The sequence below is a fragment of the Phacochoerus africanus genome, chromosome 8, assembly GCF_016906955.1.
Source record: "Phacochoerus africanus isolate WHEZ1 chromosome 8, ROS_Pafr_v1, whole genome shotgun sequence".
Classification (NCBI taxonomy): Eukaryota; Metazoa; Chordata; class Mammalia; order Artiodactyla; family Suidae; genus Phacochoerus; species Phacochoerus africanus.
Genome location: NC_062551.1, coordinates 28,522,725 through 28,543,454, shown reverse-complemented (window position 1 = coordinate 28,543,454; position 20,730 = coordinate 28,522,725). Strand labels below are relative to the sequence as shown.

Here is a 20,730-nt window from a genome sequence, read left to right as displayed (position 1 = left end):
GTATGTATACTCAGGAAAGATTCATTTCCACTTTGAGATGATCTGCTCTCATCATGCAATGCTTTTTTTCTCTTGATAGAGAAACAAAAGAACTTTTGGATAAAGATGATGGAATAAGGTAGTATCACAATCTTCTTCCTCTAATACCTAACAAAATAAACAAAATGTCAGAGTTCCCATTGTGGCTCAGCAGGTTGAGAACCTGACTAGTATCCAGTAGGATGTGGGTCAGAACGCTGGCCTTGCTCAGTGGGTTAAGGATCTGATCCAGCGCTGCCGCACACTTAGGCATAGGTCGAAGATGCTGCTTGGATCCCAAATTGCTGTGGCTGTCGCTCAGGCCAGCAGCTGCAGCTCTGATTTGACCCCTAGCCCGGAAATTTCCATACCACGGGTGTGGTCCTAAATAAAGACAAAAAAATAAAAAATAAACAAAATGTATGTGTGTGTGGGTTAACAAACAGCCAAAAATCTACCAATAATAGCCAAACAAAGAACAACTTTGAGTTATAAATTTCAAAAGGGGAAGAAGGTGGTAAAGAGTATGAAACAGAAGATTCTTATACAGTATGAGAAAGCTGCTAATCAAATCCTACCTTCATCCACCAGGAACAGTAATAAGGAAAAGTGAGTAAATAAAATTAAAGAACAAATTAATCGAATAAAAGTAATAAAGTGGGAAAATAAAATAGCATAGAATGCTAACTAATTTGTAGAGTAGATCAAAGTAGGCAGCTCTAAGGAAAGTCAAGGAAAAAATAATCCCTCAAGAAGAAAAGATCCTATGTTCTGCTGCAGGGCCTCTGGCAGAGACAAAAAAGGTCGGAGTGCTTACCACCTTCCAGAACTCTGTGTTATACTAGAGGAACAAGCAAAGCTCATGAAAATATGATACATATGAGAGTACTGGGAATACACATGATATTGTCCACTCTCCTGAGCCAAACCCAACCAGGCCTATCCTAACTAATTCTCTACCTTTTTACCCCAACCACCTCAGGCTACAGACCTCTCAAACAAAATGGGAAGAAAAGACATGGCAATTAGGCAACCATAATATACAGTTTTTGTTTTTGTTTTTACTTAATGAAAAAAATAAGAAATTATGCTAAAGACAATTGAAAAATAGAATAAAAATGAAAACAAAGCCTTCGCTCAACACACACACATAGAAGAAAACCCAGAAACAGAGTCTGGTGAGTGCTCCACACTAAAAATTTGAACAATATAAATTTAATAAATCATGAGACCATTCCCCCTGTGGCTCAGTGGTTAACAAACCCAATTAGTATCAATGAGGATGCCAGTTCACTCTCTGGCCTTGCTCAGTGGGTTAAGGATCCGGCACTGCCATGAGCAGTGGTGTAGGTCGCAGATGCAGCTCGGATCCAGTGTTGCTGTGGGTGTGATATAGGCTGGCAGTGGTAGCTCTGATTCGACTCCACGCCTGGGAACCTCCATATGCTGTGGGTGCAGCCCTAAAAATAAAAATAAAATAAAATAATATAAACCATGAGACCAATAAAGTGATAAAATATCAAATGACTGGAAAGTGGAGCCAAGGAACCAAATTAAAATTCAAAACATGGACTTCCGGAGTTCCTGTTGTACTGCAGTGGAAATAAACCTGACTAGTATTCATGAGGATGCAGGTTCAATCCCTGGCCTCACTCAGTGGGTCAAGGATACAACATTGTGGTGTAGGTTACAGATGCAGCTTGGATCCCACGTTGCTGTGGCTGTGGCATAGGCCAGCGGCTGTAGCTGCCATGTGACCCCTAGCCTGGGAACTTCCATACACCACGAGTGCAGCCCTTTTTAGACAAAAACAAAACAAACAAAAATCAAGGACTTCCCTTGTAGCTCACAACATAACCACACAGCGTTGCTTCTAAAATTCAAAACACAGTCGCAGATCTAAAAGCTAAATTAGAAACAGCAAGTGACAGGGAGTTCCCGATGTGGCTCAGCAGTTCAAACCCAACCTGAATCCATGAGAATGAGAGTTCATTCCCTGGCCCCGCTCACTGAGTTAAGGATACATGGGTTAAGGATCCAGTGTTGCCTTGAGCTGCCAGCGTAGGCTGCAGACAGGTCAGATCTGGTGTTGCTGTGGCTGTGCCAGGAACTTCCAAATGCCACAGGTTTGACACTCCCCACCAAAAAAAAAAGCAGCAAGTGACAAATATATCAAAAACACGGAAGTCTTAAAAAAAAAAATCACAATAAATGATTTAAAAAGACATTAAAATATCCAGAGAAAAGAACATAGATACGGAGGATGGACAAAGACAAGTCAAGATCTGAGGAGCAATTGGAGTCTCTGAAGTAAAGGACAAAACAAATGGAATAGGAAATGTATATAGATACATAATGTAGATTTTCCTTGCAGTAGGGAAGAATCTCAATTTGAAAGGGAGCATCATATGCACTGGGAAACTAAAAGGAACTATCAACATCCAAACATACTCTGGTTAAATCAGTAATTTCAAGTATAATGAATGATTTATTTCTTTAAGAAACAAGTTAGGAGTTCCTGCTATGGTTCAGGTGGATCGACAGCATCTCTGCAGTGCCAAGGACACAGGTGCAATCCCCAGCCCAGAACAGCAGGTTAAAGGATCCGGCATTGCCACAGCTGTGGTGGAGGTCACAACCACAGCTCGGATGTGATTCCTGGCCCAGGAACTCCATGTGCCTCAGAGAGGCCAAAAAAGGAAAAAAAAAAAAAGAAAAAGAAAAAAGAAAGGAAATTAGAAAAAAAATGTCACTCACAGGGAGAATATAAAACATTGATGATATTGATAATATCCAAAGTGTTAGTCTCCCCTTAAACAGGGAATCAGATATTTTCTTTTTGGCCACATCTGTGGCATATGGAAGTTCCCAGGCCGGGAATCAAACCTGCACCACAGTAGTGACAACATGGGATTCTTAACCCACTGTGCCATCAGGGAACTCCTACTTGGAATATGAATCAAATGTTATCTGAGGAATTTTGATTTTAGCTAATTTAGTGTTTTATTTGCTCTAGTTTTCTGTATTATTTCGATTTTAAAGAAGCATGTATTGTACATATAAACAACACAGTCATTTTTTTAATCATAAAAACAACTATTGAGCATTATAATCTTCTTCCCCCAGAGTTTAACCAGCTGGAGAGTCAGTCCAGGAAGAATATCTTTTAACCTAGCCAAAACAAAACAAACAAATAACAAAAAAAAAAAAAAAACCTCAATGCAGAAATGCTGCTATATCGACAAGGAGACAAAACCTCAATAGAAGATTTCTAGGTCTGAAAATTTTCTCTTTGGGCTCAATAGTACCTGACTGAATAGACTCTTTCATTAACAGCTGTATGATATCTACAAAATACCAAATCTCATACCTTCACAACAGGATGTCCCCCAGTAGATGCTTTTACAGCTCCTCGGCTACCTTCAGTTTCATAATGGGCTCGATGGTGAGTTTTAGGCTGCACTTCTATTTTCAGTTCACACTGTCCAAAATGAGTTGGTAAAGGCCAGTCTAGTGGAGGTAATGAAGATGTGCTATAAACAAAACACACAAAGATGCATTTCACCATGCTATTATTGTCAAGCAGTGATTCAAATTACTTCTTTGAAAGCACCAACATTTCTTCCTGTGATCTATGAAATGAAGTATTCCCAAAACAACTTCACTTATGGAGTTTTCCTTTGGCACAGCTGGTCAATGATCTGGCATGATCACTGCATCAGCTAGGGTCACTGCTTTGGCACAGGTTTGATCCCTGGCCCAGGAATTTTCACAAGCTGCAAGAGCAGCCAAAAAAGACAAAAACCATATAATACTTCATTCAATAAGTTATAACATTTGCTATGGTGGCTATTTAAAAAATAACTTTCACCTGAAGAATAAAATCAATTTTTATCTACTTTTTCATTTCCAGGTTTTTTTTTAAAAAGGACAAATTCTAACATTTTATAAAACTGTAAACAGGAGTTCCCACTGTGGCTCAGTGGGTTAAGAACCTAACATAGTGTCTGAGAGAATGCCGGCTCGCTCAGTTAAGGATCTGGTGTTGCTGCAAGTTGTGGTGGAAGTCTCAGATGCGGCTCAGACCCAGTGTTGCTGGGGTTGTGGCACAGGCCTGCAGCTGCAGCTCCAATTTGACCCCTAGCCTAGGAACTTCCATATGCCACATGTGCGTAGTAAAAAGAAAAAAAACAAAAACAAAAACTGTTAACTATATCTCAACTATGTGTAATTACAAAAACAGTCAAAATAATAATGTGATTTCCTACAGAAAAGATGCTTATCTCTGCATATATCCATCAGCATCTCTCCACGGATCCAAACTCCCCTGTGTCTCAACAGACATATATCTCTCACTTTGGTGTGTAGCTATTGAAATCAGTTGATCACACATGTTGCTTCTCCCTTCCTCCCTATTGCTTCTCCCCTCCCTCTGTCATTAGCAACATATTAAAATTTGAGGTAAAAACCTATGGAATTTCCCTGGTGGCTCAGTGGGTTAAGGATCTGGTATTGTCACCTGCAGCTTGTGGAAGTTCCCAGGCCAGGTATCAAACCCATACCACAGCAGCGACCTGAGCTGCTGCAGTGACAGTATCAGATCCTTAACCTGCTGTGCCACATGAAAACTCTAACTTTTTGTTTTTTAAATTATTTTATAAAGGGATAGGCTTTCAAACATAACAAAATCCAAAAACCATAAGGGAAAAGACAAATTTCAAATACATAAAATTTAAAAATTCCTCTACAGTAATAAAAAAAATCACAAACTTATAAAGTCAAAAGACCAAAAAAAAATTATGAAAAAAAAACCCAATCGCTACAAATATAAAAAGGTAAATTTCATTTGCATATTAAGCTCTGAAAAATATAAAAAGCCTATTCCCCAAAGTGGTTTATTAGTAATTTAATTTATACTATAATCAATCTTTTACAAGAAGCTCTTTAGATAAGAAATATAATTTATTATTGCCTACCATTCATTACAACTTTTAAAATTGTAACTTGAGGAGTTCCCGTCGTGGCTCAGTGGTTAACGAATCCAACTAGTGAACCAGGAGGTTGCAGGTTCAATCCCTGGCCTTGCTCAGTGGGTTAAGGATACAGTGTTGCCGTGAGCTGTGGTGTAAGTCACAGATGCGGCTCAGATGCCGCATTGCTGAGGCTCTGGCGTAGGCCAGAGGCTACAGCTCCGATTAGACCCCTAGCCTGGGAACCTCCATATGCCGCAGATGCGGCCCTAGAAATGAGAAAAAGACAAAAAAAAAAAAAAAACCCTGTAACTTGAGACTATCCAAAGACACTTTTAAGACTAAAAGGAAAATGGCATTCTTATGGTGGCTCAGCAATAACGAATCCGACTAGTATCCATAAGGATGCAGGTTTGATCCCTGGCCTCGCTCAGTGGGTTAAGGATCTGGCGTTGCCATCGGGTATAGGTCACAGACACAGCTAAGATCCCTCATTGCTGTGGCTATGGTGAAGGCTGGCAGCTATAGCTCCGATTTGACCCCTAGCCTGGGAACTTCCATATGCCATGGGTGCAGCCCTAAAAAGCCAAAAAAAAAAAAAAAAGACTAAAAGGAAGATAAATGTGAATTTTAAGTTATTTGAAAGAAACTGAAGAAAAAAAAGGAGGCGGAAAAATGATCAAATTATTTTATGTAGATAACGTAGTTACATGCTACCAAAAACCCATAAACATAAAGAATGTCCATAAGCCATTTCCACCAACTCACCGAAATATAGGGGTGTGACCAGGCTTTGGTTTGCTCCAGGTAAAGGGTGAAGGAACTGAAAGAAATTGGTCACCAGATGAATCTTTCTTTAAAGGATACTGAGATCCAAGGCCATCATCTATTGAAGGTTCCCGGGATGGTGAAAGATTCCCTTGGTCATCTGAACCAAGCTCTAATTTTCCTGGTAGTACAGTAGCTTGATCTTCAGAAGTCTTCCTTGTTTTCAGAGGGATATCAGTCTCTACACAGTACTGAAACGGATAAAGTGCAGGGCCAAGGCCTGATCCACCCTGGACAGAAGCATTGAGCCAGGTATCTTCTGTCACACTTCCCCTGGGGGAGTGACCAGGAGAAGGAACAGGTGAGTGATGGGGTGAAAGAGACCCAGCATAACAAACCTCAGCACTAGAATGCCGTCGTTTCCCACAGGGGGAGGTAGGCCTTGATGAGGGTCCTGAGGCTGGCCTGGGGCTCAGCCAATTCTCATCAGTGACACTAGATCTAGGAGAGTGGCAAGGAGACTGTCTGGGTGACAAGGAGTGTCCAAGTCCATACTGCTGATGCCAGGACTCTTCTCCAGGACAGCCTCCTGGAGAACCACCAGGAGAAGTCAGAGGGGATCCAAGAGTAAATCGAGCAGCAGCTTCATTCAACTCTGAATCCACATCATCATAAATATGTGAAAGAGATTCACAAGAAGATGCATCTGAGAACCAGCTCCTAGAAGAGATGCTGCTGGCAGGACTAGGACTAAGGGAGGACTCCCGGTAGGATGGCTCAAGAGGAAGATAGAGATGATCTCTAGAAGGCCTTTCCAAATATTCCCTTTCTGGGTCATTTATGTGTAGGTCATCTTCATGAGAATCAATTTCTTGATGACAGTTAGGGGAGATGGATGTAATTTGAATGCTTGGGCACTCAAAGGGTTTGGGACCACCTAATGGGCTGTATTTAGATTCAGGAATTTCACAAGTTCCTTCATAGTTTTTGTGACCTTGGAGCTGAAACGATGGTGACAAAACAGAAGAGTGAGACGATAATCCATGATGTGGTAAGCAAAGTGGTGAGTTTAAAGTAGATGGAGGTGGATCTACATTAAAGATGTAAATGGATGCACAATCATCTGGCTCAAGATCTATGGGGAGTGGGGGAAGCAAAAAAGAAAAAAAATCAACAAAATAAGAAATCAGAAAACTTAGATGTATAAATTACAATATGAGAAAGTAAATAATAATCTTTCGAGAAAACAGTGGGACATAAAATGTACATAATTAGGTCCACTAAAGAGTGGTGTGTGTTTTCATCTGATAATTTCTGCAGATACATATAATTATCATATTTATATATGTAATTTCTTCTTTTTCTGTATTTCTATATTTTCTAAGAATCTGAAAATAAATGCTTTTATGTACCAAAAAATCATATCTATGATTCTACAAAATAGTCACAGAATTATGATATGATCATATAAATTCAGCCTCATCTGGGGTCTGCAGATTAAAATGGACTAAAGGATAAAACAGTCTTTGAAAGGTTTCTAGTTTTAAGCATACTCACTAGTTTATTAGTGGAAAGAATTACAGACTAAAATTCAGGAGACCGGCACCTAGACACTCTGTCATTAACTGTGAGCTCTTAGTCTACATCTTTTAACCTCCCAAGACCTCAGTTTCCTTGCAATAAAATTAGAACTTTTCCTTTCATTAAGGTAATTTTCATGATTAACAGAAATAGTTTTTTTCCTTCATCGTCAACAATCAAGAATTCATATTTTTGGGAGTTCCTGCTGTGGTGCAATGGGATCGGTGGTGTCTCTGGATGTCACTGGGATTTGGGTTCGATCCCTGGCCCAGCACAGTGAGTTAAGGATCCAGTGTTGCTGGGGCATCGAAACTGCAGCTTGGATCTCATCCCTGGCTGAGGATCTCCATATGCCACGGGGTGGCCAAAAAAGGAAAAAAAAAAAAAAAAAGAATTTATATTTTTGTCCGTGGCAGACCAGGTTACAAAAGCCACATGATGCCACTGGATTCTTTTTTTTTTTTTTATCTTTTGTCTTTTTTTTAGGGTCAAACCCACAGCATATGGAAGTTCCCAGACTAGGGGTCGAATTGGAGCTGTAGCTGCCGGCCTACGCCACAGCAACAGCAACAGCAACTGGGGGTCCGCCGAGCTGCATCTGTGACCTACACCACAGCTCACAGACATGCTGGATCCTCAAACCACTGAGCGAGGCCAGGGATTTGATCCCATGTCCTCATGGATACTAGTCAGGTTCATTAACCACTGAGCCACGACGGGAACTCGCCCCAAAGGATTCCTTACCTTAACTAGAAAAAAACTCTTCAAGGCTTTTAACTACTGATTAATTGTAAAAGTAATCCTCATAAAAACAGAACCTTTTTTTTGGCCACACTTGTGACATGTGGAAGTTCCAGGGCCAGGGAATGAACTCATGCCACAGCGGTGATGACTCCAGATCCTTAACCCAGAGCCACCAGGAAACTCCAAGTCAGAACCGTTAAAACGCGCCCCTTACTAGAATATTTAACACTTAACAAGTTCTGCCAAATTACCTACTGGGAACATCTGCAACAGTAAGGATATTTTGCAACTTCACTTTTAGGAAGGAGTGATTATTTTTAATTTTCACAGAGGTAAAAGTAGTACTAACCCCTTGTACAAGGTACAGGTTGAACACCTTCACTTTTTCCAAAGAGATCATCAATGGGAAACCAAAAACAAAACTGTTCATAAATACCATATAGAGAAGCATTAACCTTTAGCCTCTTCTCAAAAGTACTTAAGGATATCACATTATTTCATTAAATACCACTGGAAAATTACACACATCTTTAGACTCCTGGTGATGCTGTCATTAGCCAGCATCCTATAACTTAACTATTTCCATAAATCCTAAATTTTGTAATCTTTAAGATGGTCTGTGGTTGAGTTCCCGTTGTGGCTCAATAAGTTAAGAACCTGACTAGTATCCATGAAGACAGAGATTCGATCCTTGGCCTGCTCAGTGGGTTAAGAGCATTGCCGCAAAGTGCAGCACAGGTCAAATATGCGGTTCAGATCTGGCACGGCTGTGGCTGTGGCGTGGGCTAGCAGCTACAGCTCCAATTTGGTCCCTAGCCTGAGAGAACTTCTATATGCTGTGGGTACAGCCCTAAAATGACCCAAAAAAAAAAGAAAGAAAAAGAAAAAATGGTCTGTGGTTAGTGAACATATTCAGTAAAGAGTTCTTACATGTATTAAAACAACAAAACAAAACCCCCTAGGTTTAAACTCCTGCTCTACCTTTCCACAACTGTGTGAACTTGGACAAGTTACTTAATCTGTTTGAACCTCAGTTTTCTGAGGCATTTCTTCTATAAAACTGGCAAGAAGTGAGTAGAATATTACCTAAAATGCACAGGACCATTTTAAAGCAAGCAACCTAACAAAAATAACTAATATTTGGCAAGAATCCCATGCATACCTTATTTTTTAAATTCTGAAATATTTCTTAATAAATAGAAACACATTTCTAAGTATACCACTTACTCCACTCTCCCACTTACTAAATCAAGAGAAGTGGAAAGTTATTACTCCAAAGAAAGAAAACCCATCTGTAACAAATAAAAAGCTGAAGAAGTTTCTGCTATGGCACAATGGGACTGTTGCTATCTCTGGAGCGCTGAAACTCAGGTTCAAACCCTGGCCCCGCACAGGTAAAAGATCCGGCATTGCTGCAGCTGCGGCTTAGGTCACGACTACAGCTCAGACCTGATCCCTGCCAGAGAACTCCATACGCCACAGGGTGGCCAAAAAAAGGGGAAAAAAGCATAAAGGAAATAGCTAATGAGTATTGGGTTTCTCTCCGGAGAAATGATGTAACACTGGGGTAATGGTTTCATTACTTTTGAATATACTAAAAACCACTAAACTGTATACTCGAAATGGATGAACTGTATGGTATGTGAATTATATCTCAATAAAGCTGCAATAAAAATACAAGTAAGGAACATAATATTAGGTATATTTCTCATGATTACAAATGTTTTTTAAAGGTTAAAGCATTTGTTTCTTAACTGACTATAAGAAAATCATTAGGAGTTCCCGTCGTGGCGCAGTGGTTAACGAATCCGACTAGGAACCATGAGGTTGCGGGTTCGGTCCCTGCCCTTGCTCAGTGGGTTAACGATCCGGCGTTGCCGTGAGCTGTGGTGTAGGTTGCAGACGCGGCTCGGATCCTGCGTTGCTGTGGCTCTGGCATAGGCCGGTGGCTACAGCTCCGATTCAACCCCTAGCCTGGGAGCCTCCATATGCCGAGGGAGCGGCCCAAGAAATAGCAACAGCAACAACAACAAAAAGACAAAAGACAAAAAAAAAATCATTAAAGAAAATCATAAACAAGTGCTATCATATACATCCTAGTCTACATAGTATATATTTTATACAGTAGTGACCATAATATTTTGGGGCTTTTTTTAACCTTTTATTTAAGTATAGGTATATACACAAAAGTGCACATAAGTATACAGCATGTCCCATAGAAACACAGACATATACACATACATTTATACATAGAAATACATATATGACATTTATATTTATGATATATATTTATATATATATATGTCAGTATTTGATCTGTGACCAGAAACATGACAACTGAAATCTCTGTGGAAAAAAATTAAACCAAAAATAACTATACAGCTTGGGTAAATTGTCGCAAACACACATACCCTGTAATAGCACCCTTTAAAAATAAGAACATGAGGGGAATGATAAATTAGTAGTTTGGGATTAGCAGCTACAAACTACTATATATAAAATAGATAAACAAGGTCCTACTGGATAGCACAGGGAGCTATATTCAATATCTTAAACGAGAATCTGAAAAAGAGTATGTATATAAAATCTGTATCACTTTGCTTGCGCACCAGAAAAACTAACACAACACCATCAATCAACTATACTTGAAAAATGTCACTCCTTTGGCTCCAGTTATTACCTCTCCCACAAAAGTAACTACTATAGGGGACTTCTAACAGCCTAGATTTGTTTTTCCTATGTAACATACGACTTGGACTTTCAATGTTTTTTTATATTATATTGGGCTTTATAAAGTTTCTAAATGGTTTTCAAGGCCATTGCAAAATGTCAAAAGTCAATTATCATAGTTATTTCCTACTTTTTACTTTCATAAATAATACTGATCTCTATACCGATAGTTTTTATCTTCTTTTGAATTAGTCTTTAAGGATAAATTAAGGGTGCAATTACTAGATGAAAGGGCACACATGTTTTTAGCACTCATTCTATACAGAGAAACATTTGTTTCAAAAAAACTTGTTTTAATTTGCAACACTGGAGGGACGGGAGAATCAACTTTACTTCAATTTCTTCAATCACTATGTTATTTTAAAATTTAGTGTGAATTAGCACTAAAATAGTTCTGTATGAAATATGATCTCTGTAGGCTGCAAAGAACAGAAAACTGAACTCAAAGCAGCTGAGAGGAAGGGATAGTATTTATTATCCAGCAACAACAAGAGGTCCAAAGGTAGAAAACCTCCAGTATGGGTTATTTCTTCAGCGCAACAAGGTTATCAACCAGTTTCTTTCCATATGCACATTTTGCCATTTTAGAGGTACTAACTTTGCGCTATTCACTTTTCAAGGATAAGTATATTTTACCCTAAACCAGAAGTAATGTGATCATTCATTTAACAAATATTTTTTGCGTAGCTACTATATAACAGACATGTTGTAGACACAAAAAAACACATGAGTCAACAAAACAAAGTTCCCATCCTCTTAGAGCTTACATTCTGGTATGTTACATGTCAAGTGGTGATATCAGCAGTAAGGAAAAATAGAGTAAGGAGAGTGAGAAGGAGGGGAAGCTAAGGGCTCTTTGTCCATAATTTGAGGAGACATCAAAAGGATATGAGGAATGAACTATACAGAAATCTAGGGGAAGAACATGGCAGGTATAGGAAATAGTGAGTGCAAAGGCCAGAGACAGAGCATTTTTGAAGTGTATGAGAAAAAGCAATGCCAGTTGGAATGAGTGAGAGGGAAAAATGATAAGGGCTTGGGGAGGTGGGGAGAGGGCACTGGTTAGTCAAATAAGGCCTCATAAACCAGTAAAACGACTGGTTTTTATTATGAGATGAGCAACCACTGGAGGAGTCTAAGCAAAGGAGTGTCATTCATGATCTGATACATATAAATCTTATATACATTTAAGAGACACTGTAATAATCCAGGTACAAAATAATGGAGCAAAAGGACCTGGGGGAGTTCCCGTCGTGGCTCAGTGGGTAACGAATCCGACTAGGAACCATGAGGTTGCGGTTCGATCCCTGGCCTTGCTCAGTGGGTTAAGGATCCGGCGTTGCCATGAGCTGTGGTGTAGGTCGCAGACACGGCTTGGATCCTGAGTTGCCGTGACTCTAGTGTAGGTCAGCAGCTAGAGCTCCAATTCGACCCCTGGTCTGGGAACCTCCATATGCCGCAGGAGCAGCCCAAGAAATGGCAAAAAGACAAAAAAGACAAAAAAAAAAAAAAAAGGACCTGGGAAGTGGAGGGTTGTAAAAGTAGAGGAAACAGTAAGAACTGAGTTTTTTTAAAATTACATAAAGCTGACAGAACCTGCTAATGGAATGTTTTATTATTAGCATAGTTGATTTACAATGTTGTGCCAATTTCTGCTGTACAGCTGATGAATTAAATGTGAGAAAGAGAGGATTCAAAAATGACACCAAGGTTCTGGGCCTGAAGAGTATTTCTAATTACTCAAATGAAGGAGAAAATCTGAAAGATTTGGGAGATATGAAATAAAAAATTTTACTCTAGACATATTAAATGTGAGATTCCAATAAGCTTTCCAAGATATCAAGTAGATAATTACATTAAAAAGTCTCAGCCTGGCCATGTCAATTTCAGTGTCTTATTAATGTACAGATAATATTTAAAGCCATAAAACTGGAAGAGATGACCAGGTAGTGAATTTAGAGAAGAAAACAGGCAACTGAGACATAGGGGATTCCAAAGTTTTAGGGATAGAGAAGCCAAGAAGAATGGGTAAGAAGAAGGGACAGTCAGTGAAATGGAAGAAGAACCAAAGGACTTTGCATACCAGAAGGCAAGTGAACAAAGTGCCCATTCACATTCAACAACTATTTATAATATGATTATGATTTTCCAGGAATTATTCTAGATGGTGGGTATAAATAAAACATGCATGGTCCCTAATGAAGTGTACAGTCTTAGGGGAGAATGATAAAACAAAATTTAAAAGTTGCAAGTATCACTAAGTACTGGGAAGGACACTAAAGAAGAAAGCTATTTCACAGAGAGTACAGGAATGGCCATTTTGATTAGGTAGCACGTAAGCTAAAACCTAAAATATGAATAGGAACCAGCAAGCAAAGAAAAGGGAGGTGGAGGTGGGAAGCATGAGTAGAGGTGAGAACCCCAACACCAGGGGACAGTATAAGCAAACAGTGAGTCAGCTAGCTGTGAGGAAGTGAAAGGCCCAATTATATGGCCAGAGGTAACAACTGAAGGGGGAGAGCAAAAAGAAGCAAAACCAGAAGGATCATGGTAAGGACTTTAAATTTTATTCTAAGGATAATATAAACCACCAAAGTTTAAAAAGGGGCTGACACGATCTCCATTATATTTGAGAATAACTTCATTCATAAAAGTACAATAGTAAATCTGGGATTGACCAGAATAGGGAGGTTTCATTTTTTGGATCCCAGTCACAAACTAAAATTAAAATGGGAGAGTAAAAAAACTCACCCCTATAGTTGCACAATGGAACTAAATGCCACTACTTAAAAATGGTTAAGGAGCTCCTGCTGTGGCACAGTAGGTTAAAGGATCCTGTTTGCCTCAGCTGTGGCTGTGGTCACAGATGCAGCTTAGATTCAGTCCCTGGCCTGGGGACTTCCATATGCTATGGGTGAAAATAAAATAAAAATAAAAAATAGAAATACAAAGAACTGCTTGCACTCTAATTCAAAGCAAGACAGCAGCAACCAACTATATAGTCAGTGACTTCTTCACCACCACACACTTGCAGTTTAAAAAAAAAAAAATCCAATTTTAGAGTTCCCATTATGTATGGCTCAGCAGAAACGAATCTGACTAGCATCTATGAGGACACAGGTTCAATCCCCAGCCTCACTCAGTGGGTTAAGGATCTGGCACTGCTGTGAGCTGTGGTATAGGTCACAGATGCGGCTCAGATCCTACCTTGTTGTGGCTGTGGTGTAGGCCAGCTATAGCTCTGATTCAACCCCTAGCCTGGGAACCTCCATATGCCGAGGGTACGGCCCTAAAAAGATTTTATTAAAAAATCCAATTTTACTTAGAAATGTACAATAAAGTAGCAAAAATTATTAATTTATTAACCTCAACACTCTGGAAGAAAGTCACCCTCGGAAGATAAAGTTTCATTCAAATGTAATTATTGTACCAATGCCACTCTGGATTGAATAATATGAAATTCACACCCTTCCCCCCAAGGTAGATGAAGAAACACATTCTACACCAGAATGATGTCTTAAAGCACTGTAGAGATCTGCATACAAAATGTGGGGGAGTGTTGTTTCATCTTTTTCCTAAGTGTCACCAAACCCCAAGTTCTGGAAATGATAGGAACGCCTACTACAATCTCACTATGATAAATAGTCCTAAGTTTATATTTCCAACTCTAGAATTCTCAAATTCATAATGCTTAAGAAATTTGACCATCTCAAAACTTAATTGCCCCTTGAGCCACCAAGGGGTGGGGGGGCCTGGGCAAGTGTGCAATAATCTGGGCAACACAGGTTGCCTATAAAATGTATTTATTTAAACTGTAAAGCAGCAGTTGGTAAAATATAGCCCACAGGCTGAACCTGGCCTACCACCTGTTTCTGCACAGACTACAGCTAAGAATAGTTTTAAAAGGTCAGAAAAAATAAAAAAATACATTTGTTTAATGTCACAAAACTCTGTGAAATTCAAATTCTAGCATCCACAAATACAGTTTTATTGGAATACAGCCATGCTCATTCCTTTATATACAGTCTATGGTTAGTTCGTAGAACGAGGGTAGAGTTGAGAAGCTGTGAGAATTAATGCTTCCTGTTGTTACTTGGTGCACTAACAAATTGCAATGACACAGTTCATTATAACTAGACAGCATTCTGAGTGCAATGCATGTTGATGTATTGCAACTTTTTCTTTTTTCTTTTTTTTTTTTGGGCCGCACCCTCGGTATGTGGAAGTTCACAGGCTAGGGATCAAATTGCAGCTACAGCTGCTGGCCTACACCACAGCCACAGCAACTTAGGATCCAAGCTGCACCTTCGACCTACACCAAAGCCCACGGCAACATCGGATCCCCAACCCACTGAGTGAGTCAAGGGATCAAACCCACACCCTCATGGATAGTCAGATTCGGTTCCGCTGCACCACAATGGGAACTCATACTGCAACATTTTTTAAAAGTTACCAATATCGGCCATAAAAAAGAATGAAATATTGCCTCTTGCAGCAACATGGATGGACCTAGAGATAATCATACTGAGACAAAGACAAATATCATGATATTACTTATATGTGGAATCTAATAAAAATGATACAAAAATATTTACTTATAGGGAGTTCCCATCGTGGTGCAGTGAAAATGAATCCAACTAGGAACCATGAGGTTGCGGGTTTGATCCCCGGCCTCGCTCAGTGGGTTAAGGATCTGGCGTTGCCGTGAGCTGTGGTGTAGGTCACAGACTCGGCTCTGATCTGGCGTTGCTGTGGCTGTGGCATAGGCTGGCAGTAAACAGCTCCGATTAGACCCCTAGCCTGGGAACCTCCAGACGCCTCAGGTGCGGCCCTAAAAAGACCAAAAAAAAAAAAAATTTATTTATAAAACAAGCAAACTCACAGATTTCAAAACCAATCTTATGGTTACCAGAGAGGAAACTGTGAGGTAGAGGGAGGAATTAGGAAGATGGGAATAACATATACACACTACTGTATAAAACAGATAAATTAACAAGAATCTACTATATAGCACAGAGAAATCTACTCAATAATTTGTAGTAACCTATACGGGAAAAAAGAATGGATATATACATATGTGTAACTGATTCACTTTGCTGTAGACCTGAAACTAATACAACACCGTAAGTCAACTTTACTCCAATACAATTTTTTTTCTGTGCTTTTGAGGGCTGTACCCACGGCATATGGAGGTCCCCAGGCTAGGGGTGGAATCAGAGCTATAGCTGCCAGCCTACACCACAGTCCCAGCAATGCAGGATCCGAGCCACGCCTGCAACCTACACCACAGCTCACGGCAACGCCAGATCCTTAACCCACTGAGCGAGGCCAGGGATTGAACCCGCAACCTCATGGTTCCTAGTCGGGGATTTGTTTCTGCTGCACCACCTAGGGAACTCCCCCTCCACTACAATTTTTTTAAATGTAATTAAAAAAAAAAACAAAACTGTCTAGTATATACTTATCACTGCAAAAACAGGAAAGAGAAAAGGGGACTTCCAGTTGAATCCCATGCTTTTAAGTTTTTAAGGCACAGTGGAGCGAGGATTACTTTTGTTACAAATCAGTTGGCAAAGCATTATGTTTACTGAGCAATAACATTATGGCTGTGCTGTGAATTCATTATAAATCAGGAGTCCCTGTCAGTGGGATAAGAACCCAATTAGTATCTACGAGGATGTGGGCTCAATCCCTGGCCTCATTCAGTGGGTTAAGGATCTGGCACAGCCACAAGCTGTGGCAGAGGTCACAGATGTGGCTCTTGTCAGACATTGCCATGGCTTGTGGTATAGGCCTCAGCTGCAGCTCCGACTTGACCCCTAGCCTGGGAACTTCCATATGCCACAGGTGTGAGCATTTAAAAAAAAAAAGGAATTCATTATACATCAGCATTACAACTAAGCATTCATCACAATGCTCCCAACTCACAGGAAAACAAAATTAAAATTAAAATTTAAAATAGAGCCCATTATCACAGGAAGATTTCTTCAAAAGAAAAAAAAAAATCAGGAGTTCCTGTTGTGGCGCAGAGGAAACAAATCCAACTATGAACCATGAAGTTGTAGGTTCGATCCCCAGCCTCGCTCAGTGGATTAAGGATCTGGCATTGCTGTGAGCTGTGGTGTAGCTCACAGATGTTGCTCAGATCCTGCATTGCTGTGGCTGTGGTGTAGGCCGGCAGTTGTAGCTCCAATTCGACCTCTAGCCTGGGAACCTCCACATGCCATGGGTGCAGCCCTACAAAGCAAATAATAAATAAAATAAAATAAAATAAAATAAATAAAATAATGCTGCAACCAAATAAATGAATGGCTCATTTGTTAGCCAAGCAAAGAAAGCCATTCCTAGGAGTTCCCGTCGTGGTGCAGCGGAAACGAATCTGACTAGGAACCGTGAGGTTGCGGGTTCAATCCCTGGCCTTGCTCAGTGGGATAACGATCCAGTGTTGCTGTGAGCTGTGGTGTAGGCCAGCAGCTATAGCTCCGATTGGACCCCTAGTCCTGGAACCTCCATATGCCGTGGGTGCAGCCCTAAAAAGAAAAAAAAAAAGAAAGAAAGCCATTTCTTTGGTGAATGACTGATTTATTTAAATTGTATCTGCAGCAACTGAAGAAACTTCTTCAGAGAAAATAAACTTGTATAAAACTATTAGCAAGAATGGGTGGTTGAAAGATTGAGGGAGTGTCTTTGTGGTGCAGCAGGTTAAGGATCCCACGTTGTCACTGCAGCGGCTCATGTCGATGCTGTGGTGCCAGGCCAATCCCTGGCCCAGGAACTTCCACATGCTGCCAGCTCAATTGAAAAAAAAAAAAAAAAAAGGTTCTTGTCATGGCTCAGCAGTAATGAATTTCGACTAGTATCCATGATGACTTGGGTTCAATCCCTGGCCTTGCTCAGTGGGTTAAGGACCCAGCATTGCCATGAGCTGTGATGTAGGTCACAGACTTGGCTTGGATCCTGTGTTGCTGTGGCCGTGGTTGTGACTGGCAGCTACAGCTCCGATTCGACCCCTAGCCTGGGAACTTCATATGCCTGAGTGCAGCCCTAAAAAGACCAAAAAAGAAAGGAAGGAAGAGAGGGGAAAAAAGAGAAAGGAAGGAAGGAAGGTAGGTAGGAAGGGAGAGAAAGAAAAATTGAGAACACTAGTAGTAAACATCAATAGGCAATTATAAAACAAGGCAAAAGGTTTCAAGTTTTTCCTTGGCTCCTAAGGTGTAATCAAACGTTACTGATTCTACCCAATTATTATTTACTTGAAGAGCCCCTCCTTGGGAACCACAAGTCTATTCTCTATGTCTGTGTGTCTGTTTCTGTTTCGCAGATAAATTCATTTGTATCATAATAAATCTACTTCTTACCTTTAAAAAAAAAAAAAAAAGAAGCAAATGGAATTTATCCCAGGAATGTAAGAGTGGTTCAACATACAAAAATGAATTACCACATTACTAGAATGAAAGAAAAAACATGAACATCTAGGAGTTCCCTGGTAGCTGAGCAGTTCTTTAATTCATCATTGTCACTGCTGTGGCTCAGCTTACTACTGTGGCGCAGGGTTTTTTTTTGTTTTTTTTTTTGCTATTTCTTTGGGCCGCTCCCTTGGCATATGGAGGTTCCCAGGCTAGGGTTCGAATCGGAGCTGTAGCCACCGGCCTATGCCAGAGCCACAGCAACTCGGGATCCGAGCCGCGTCTGCAACCTACACCACAGCTCACGGTAACGCCGGATCGTTAACCCACTGAGCAGGGGCAGGGACCGAACCCGCAACCTCATGGTTCCTAGTCGGATTCGTTAACCACTGCGCCACGACAGGAACTCCATGTGGCGCAGGTTTGATCCTTGGCCTAGGAACCTTTACATGCAACAGGCACAGCAAAAACAAAAAACAAAATAAAAAAACGAAAAACACATAAACATCTGAAGTGACACAGAAAAAGTATCTGAAGAATTCAATATCCTATCATGATGAAGAAAATACCTAGCAAACTAGGAATAGACAGGAACTTCCTTAAAATGCAAGGGCATTTATGAAAAACCCACAGCTAACATCATACTTAATGGTAAAAAACTGAAAGCTTTCCTCTAAAGATCAGGAACAGTAAGACATTGATACCCACTTTCATCACTGCCCATCGACATTGTACTGGAAGTCCTAGCCAGAGCAATTAGGCAATGAAAAGAAAAGAAAGCATCCAATTTGGAAAGGAAGAAGTAAAACTATCTCTATTTGCCGATGATGATATGATTCTATATATAGAATATCTAACAGAATCCACAAAACACAACTGGGGCTAAAAAACAAATTCAGGAAAGTTGAGGGGTAGAAGATCAACACATAAAATTCAGTTATATTTCTTTATGTTTCAACGAATAATACAAAAAGGAGACCGAAAAAAATTCTACTTATAATAGCCTCCAAAAGAATATAATATTTGGAAATAAAATTTAACCAAGGAGGTAAAATACTTGCACACTAAAAACTACAAAATATTGCTGAAAGAAATTAAAGAAGACCTAAATAAATGGTAAGAGACTTCCCTTGTTCGTGGACTGGAAAACTATTTAAATAGTACTAATGTAATACTTCACAAAGCAATCTACAGAGTCAGTGCAATCCCTACCAAAATTTCAATGGCTTTTTCTCCAATAAATGGAACTGAAACAGGTCTAGAACAGCCAAAACAATATTGAAAATAAAAAAGCAGGACTCACACTTCATAATTAAAAACTCACTACGAAACAACAGTAATCAGAACAGTTCTATACTGGCACAAGGAAAGACATGCAAACTAATGAATAAACCCAAAACATCTATGGCCAACCAATTTTTTTATACAATTTTTAAAGGTTACACTCCATCTACAGTTATTACAAAGCATTGGCTATATTCCCCATTTTGTAAAATATATCCTTGTAGCCTACCTTACAGTCACTAGTTTGTGCCTCGCAGTCCTCCATCCCTATCTTGTCCTCCCTCAAACTAGTAACCAACCGCTATTTTGTTCTCTGTATCTGTGAGTCTGTGTGTTTTTGTTAGATTCACTAGTTTGTTGGGTTTTTAAGATGTCTTTCTCTGACTTACTTCATTTAGTACAATGTATAGTCAATTTATTCTTTTCCTTTTTTAAAATTACAGTTTACAATGTTGTATACATCAAAGCTATACATATATACACATCTTTTTCAGATTTTCCATTATAGATTATTATAAGATATTGAATACAGTTCCTTTTGCTATATAGTAAATTCTTATTCATCTGTTTTTTATATAATATTGTGTATTTATTAATCCCAGAGTCCTCATTTAACCCTCCCCCTACCCTTTTGCCCTTGGGTAACCGTAACTTTGTTTGCTGTAGGAGAATCTATTTCTGTTTTGTAAATAAGCTCATTTGTATCTTCCTTTTTTTTTTGTCTTTTTGCCTTCTCTAGGGCAGCTTCCTGCGGCATATGGAGGTTCCCAGGCTAGGGGTCTAATCGTAGCTGTAGCCACCAGCCTAGGCCAGAGCCACAGCAATACAGGATCCGATCCGCGTCTGCGACCCACACCAAAGCTCGCAGCAATACTGGCTGGCTCCTTAACCCACTGAGCAAGGCCAGGGACCAAACCTGCAACCTCAAGGCTCCCAGTCGGATCCGTTAACCACTGCGCCACAACGGGAACTCCCATTTGTATCATTTTTAAGTGATATCATATGATACTTGTCTTTCTGACTTACTTTACTTATAATAATAATCTCTAGGTCCATCCACATTGTTTCAAATGGCATTATTTCATTCTTTTTTATGGCTGAGTAATATTCTTCCAGGTGTGTATATACCACTATATATAAACACACACATACACACACACACCACATCTTTATCCATTCATTTATCAATGGACATTCAGATTACTTCCACGTCCTGGCTATTGTAAACA

General features: G+C 39.8%; 1 protein-coding gene across 3 annotated transcripts in view; it reads right to left on the bottom strand.

Annotated features, from left to right (window-relative positions):
• The window catches only part of NFATC3 (nuclear factor of activated T cells 3), a 138,649-nt gene that overhangs the window by 86,048 nt on the left and 31,871 nt on the right, over positions 1-20,730 (bottom strand). For 2 of the 3 annotated variants that reach the window (XM_047791566.1, XM_047791565.1), the window contains exons 2-3: positions 5,757-6,891; positions 3,389-3,551 (exon numbers count right to left, since the gene is read on the bottom strand). In XM_047791566.1, coding sequence (XP_047647522.1) covers positions 3,389-3,551; positions 5,757-6,891 — 1,298 coding nt within the window. The remainder of the gene's footprint in view (positions 1-3,388; positions 3,552-5,756; positions 6,892-20,730) is intronic. The other variant, XM_047791567.1, reaches the window with a different exon arrangement.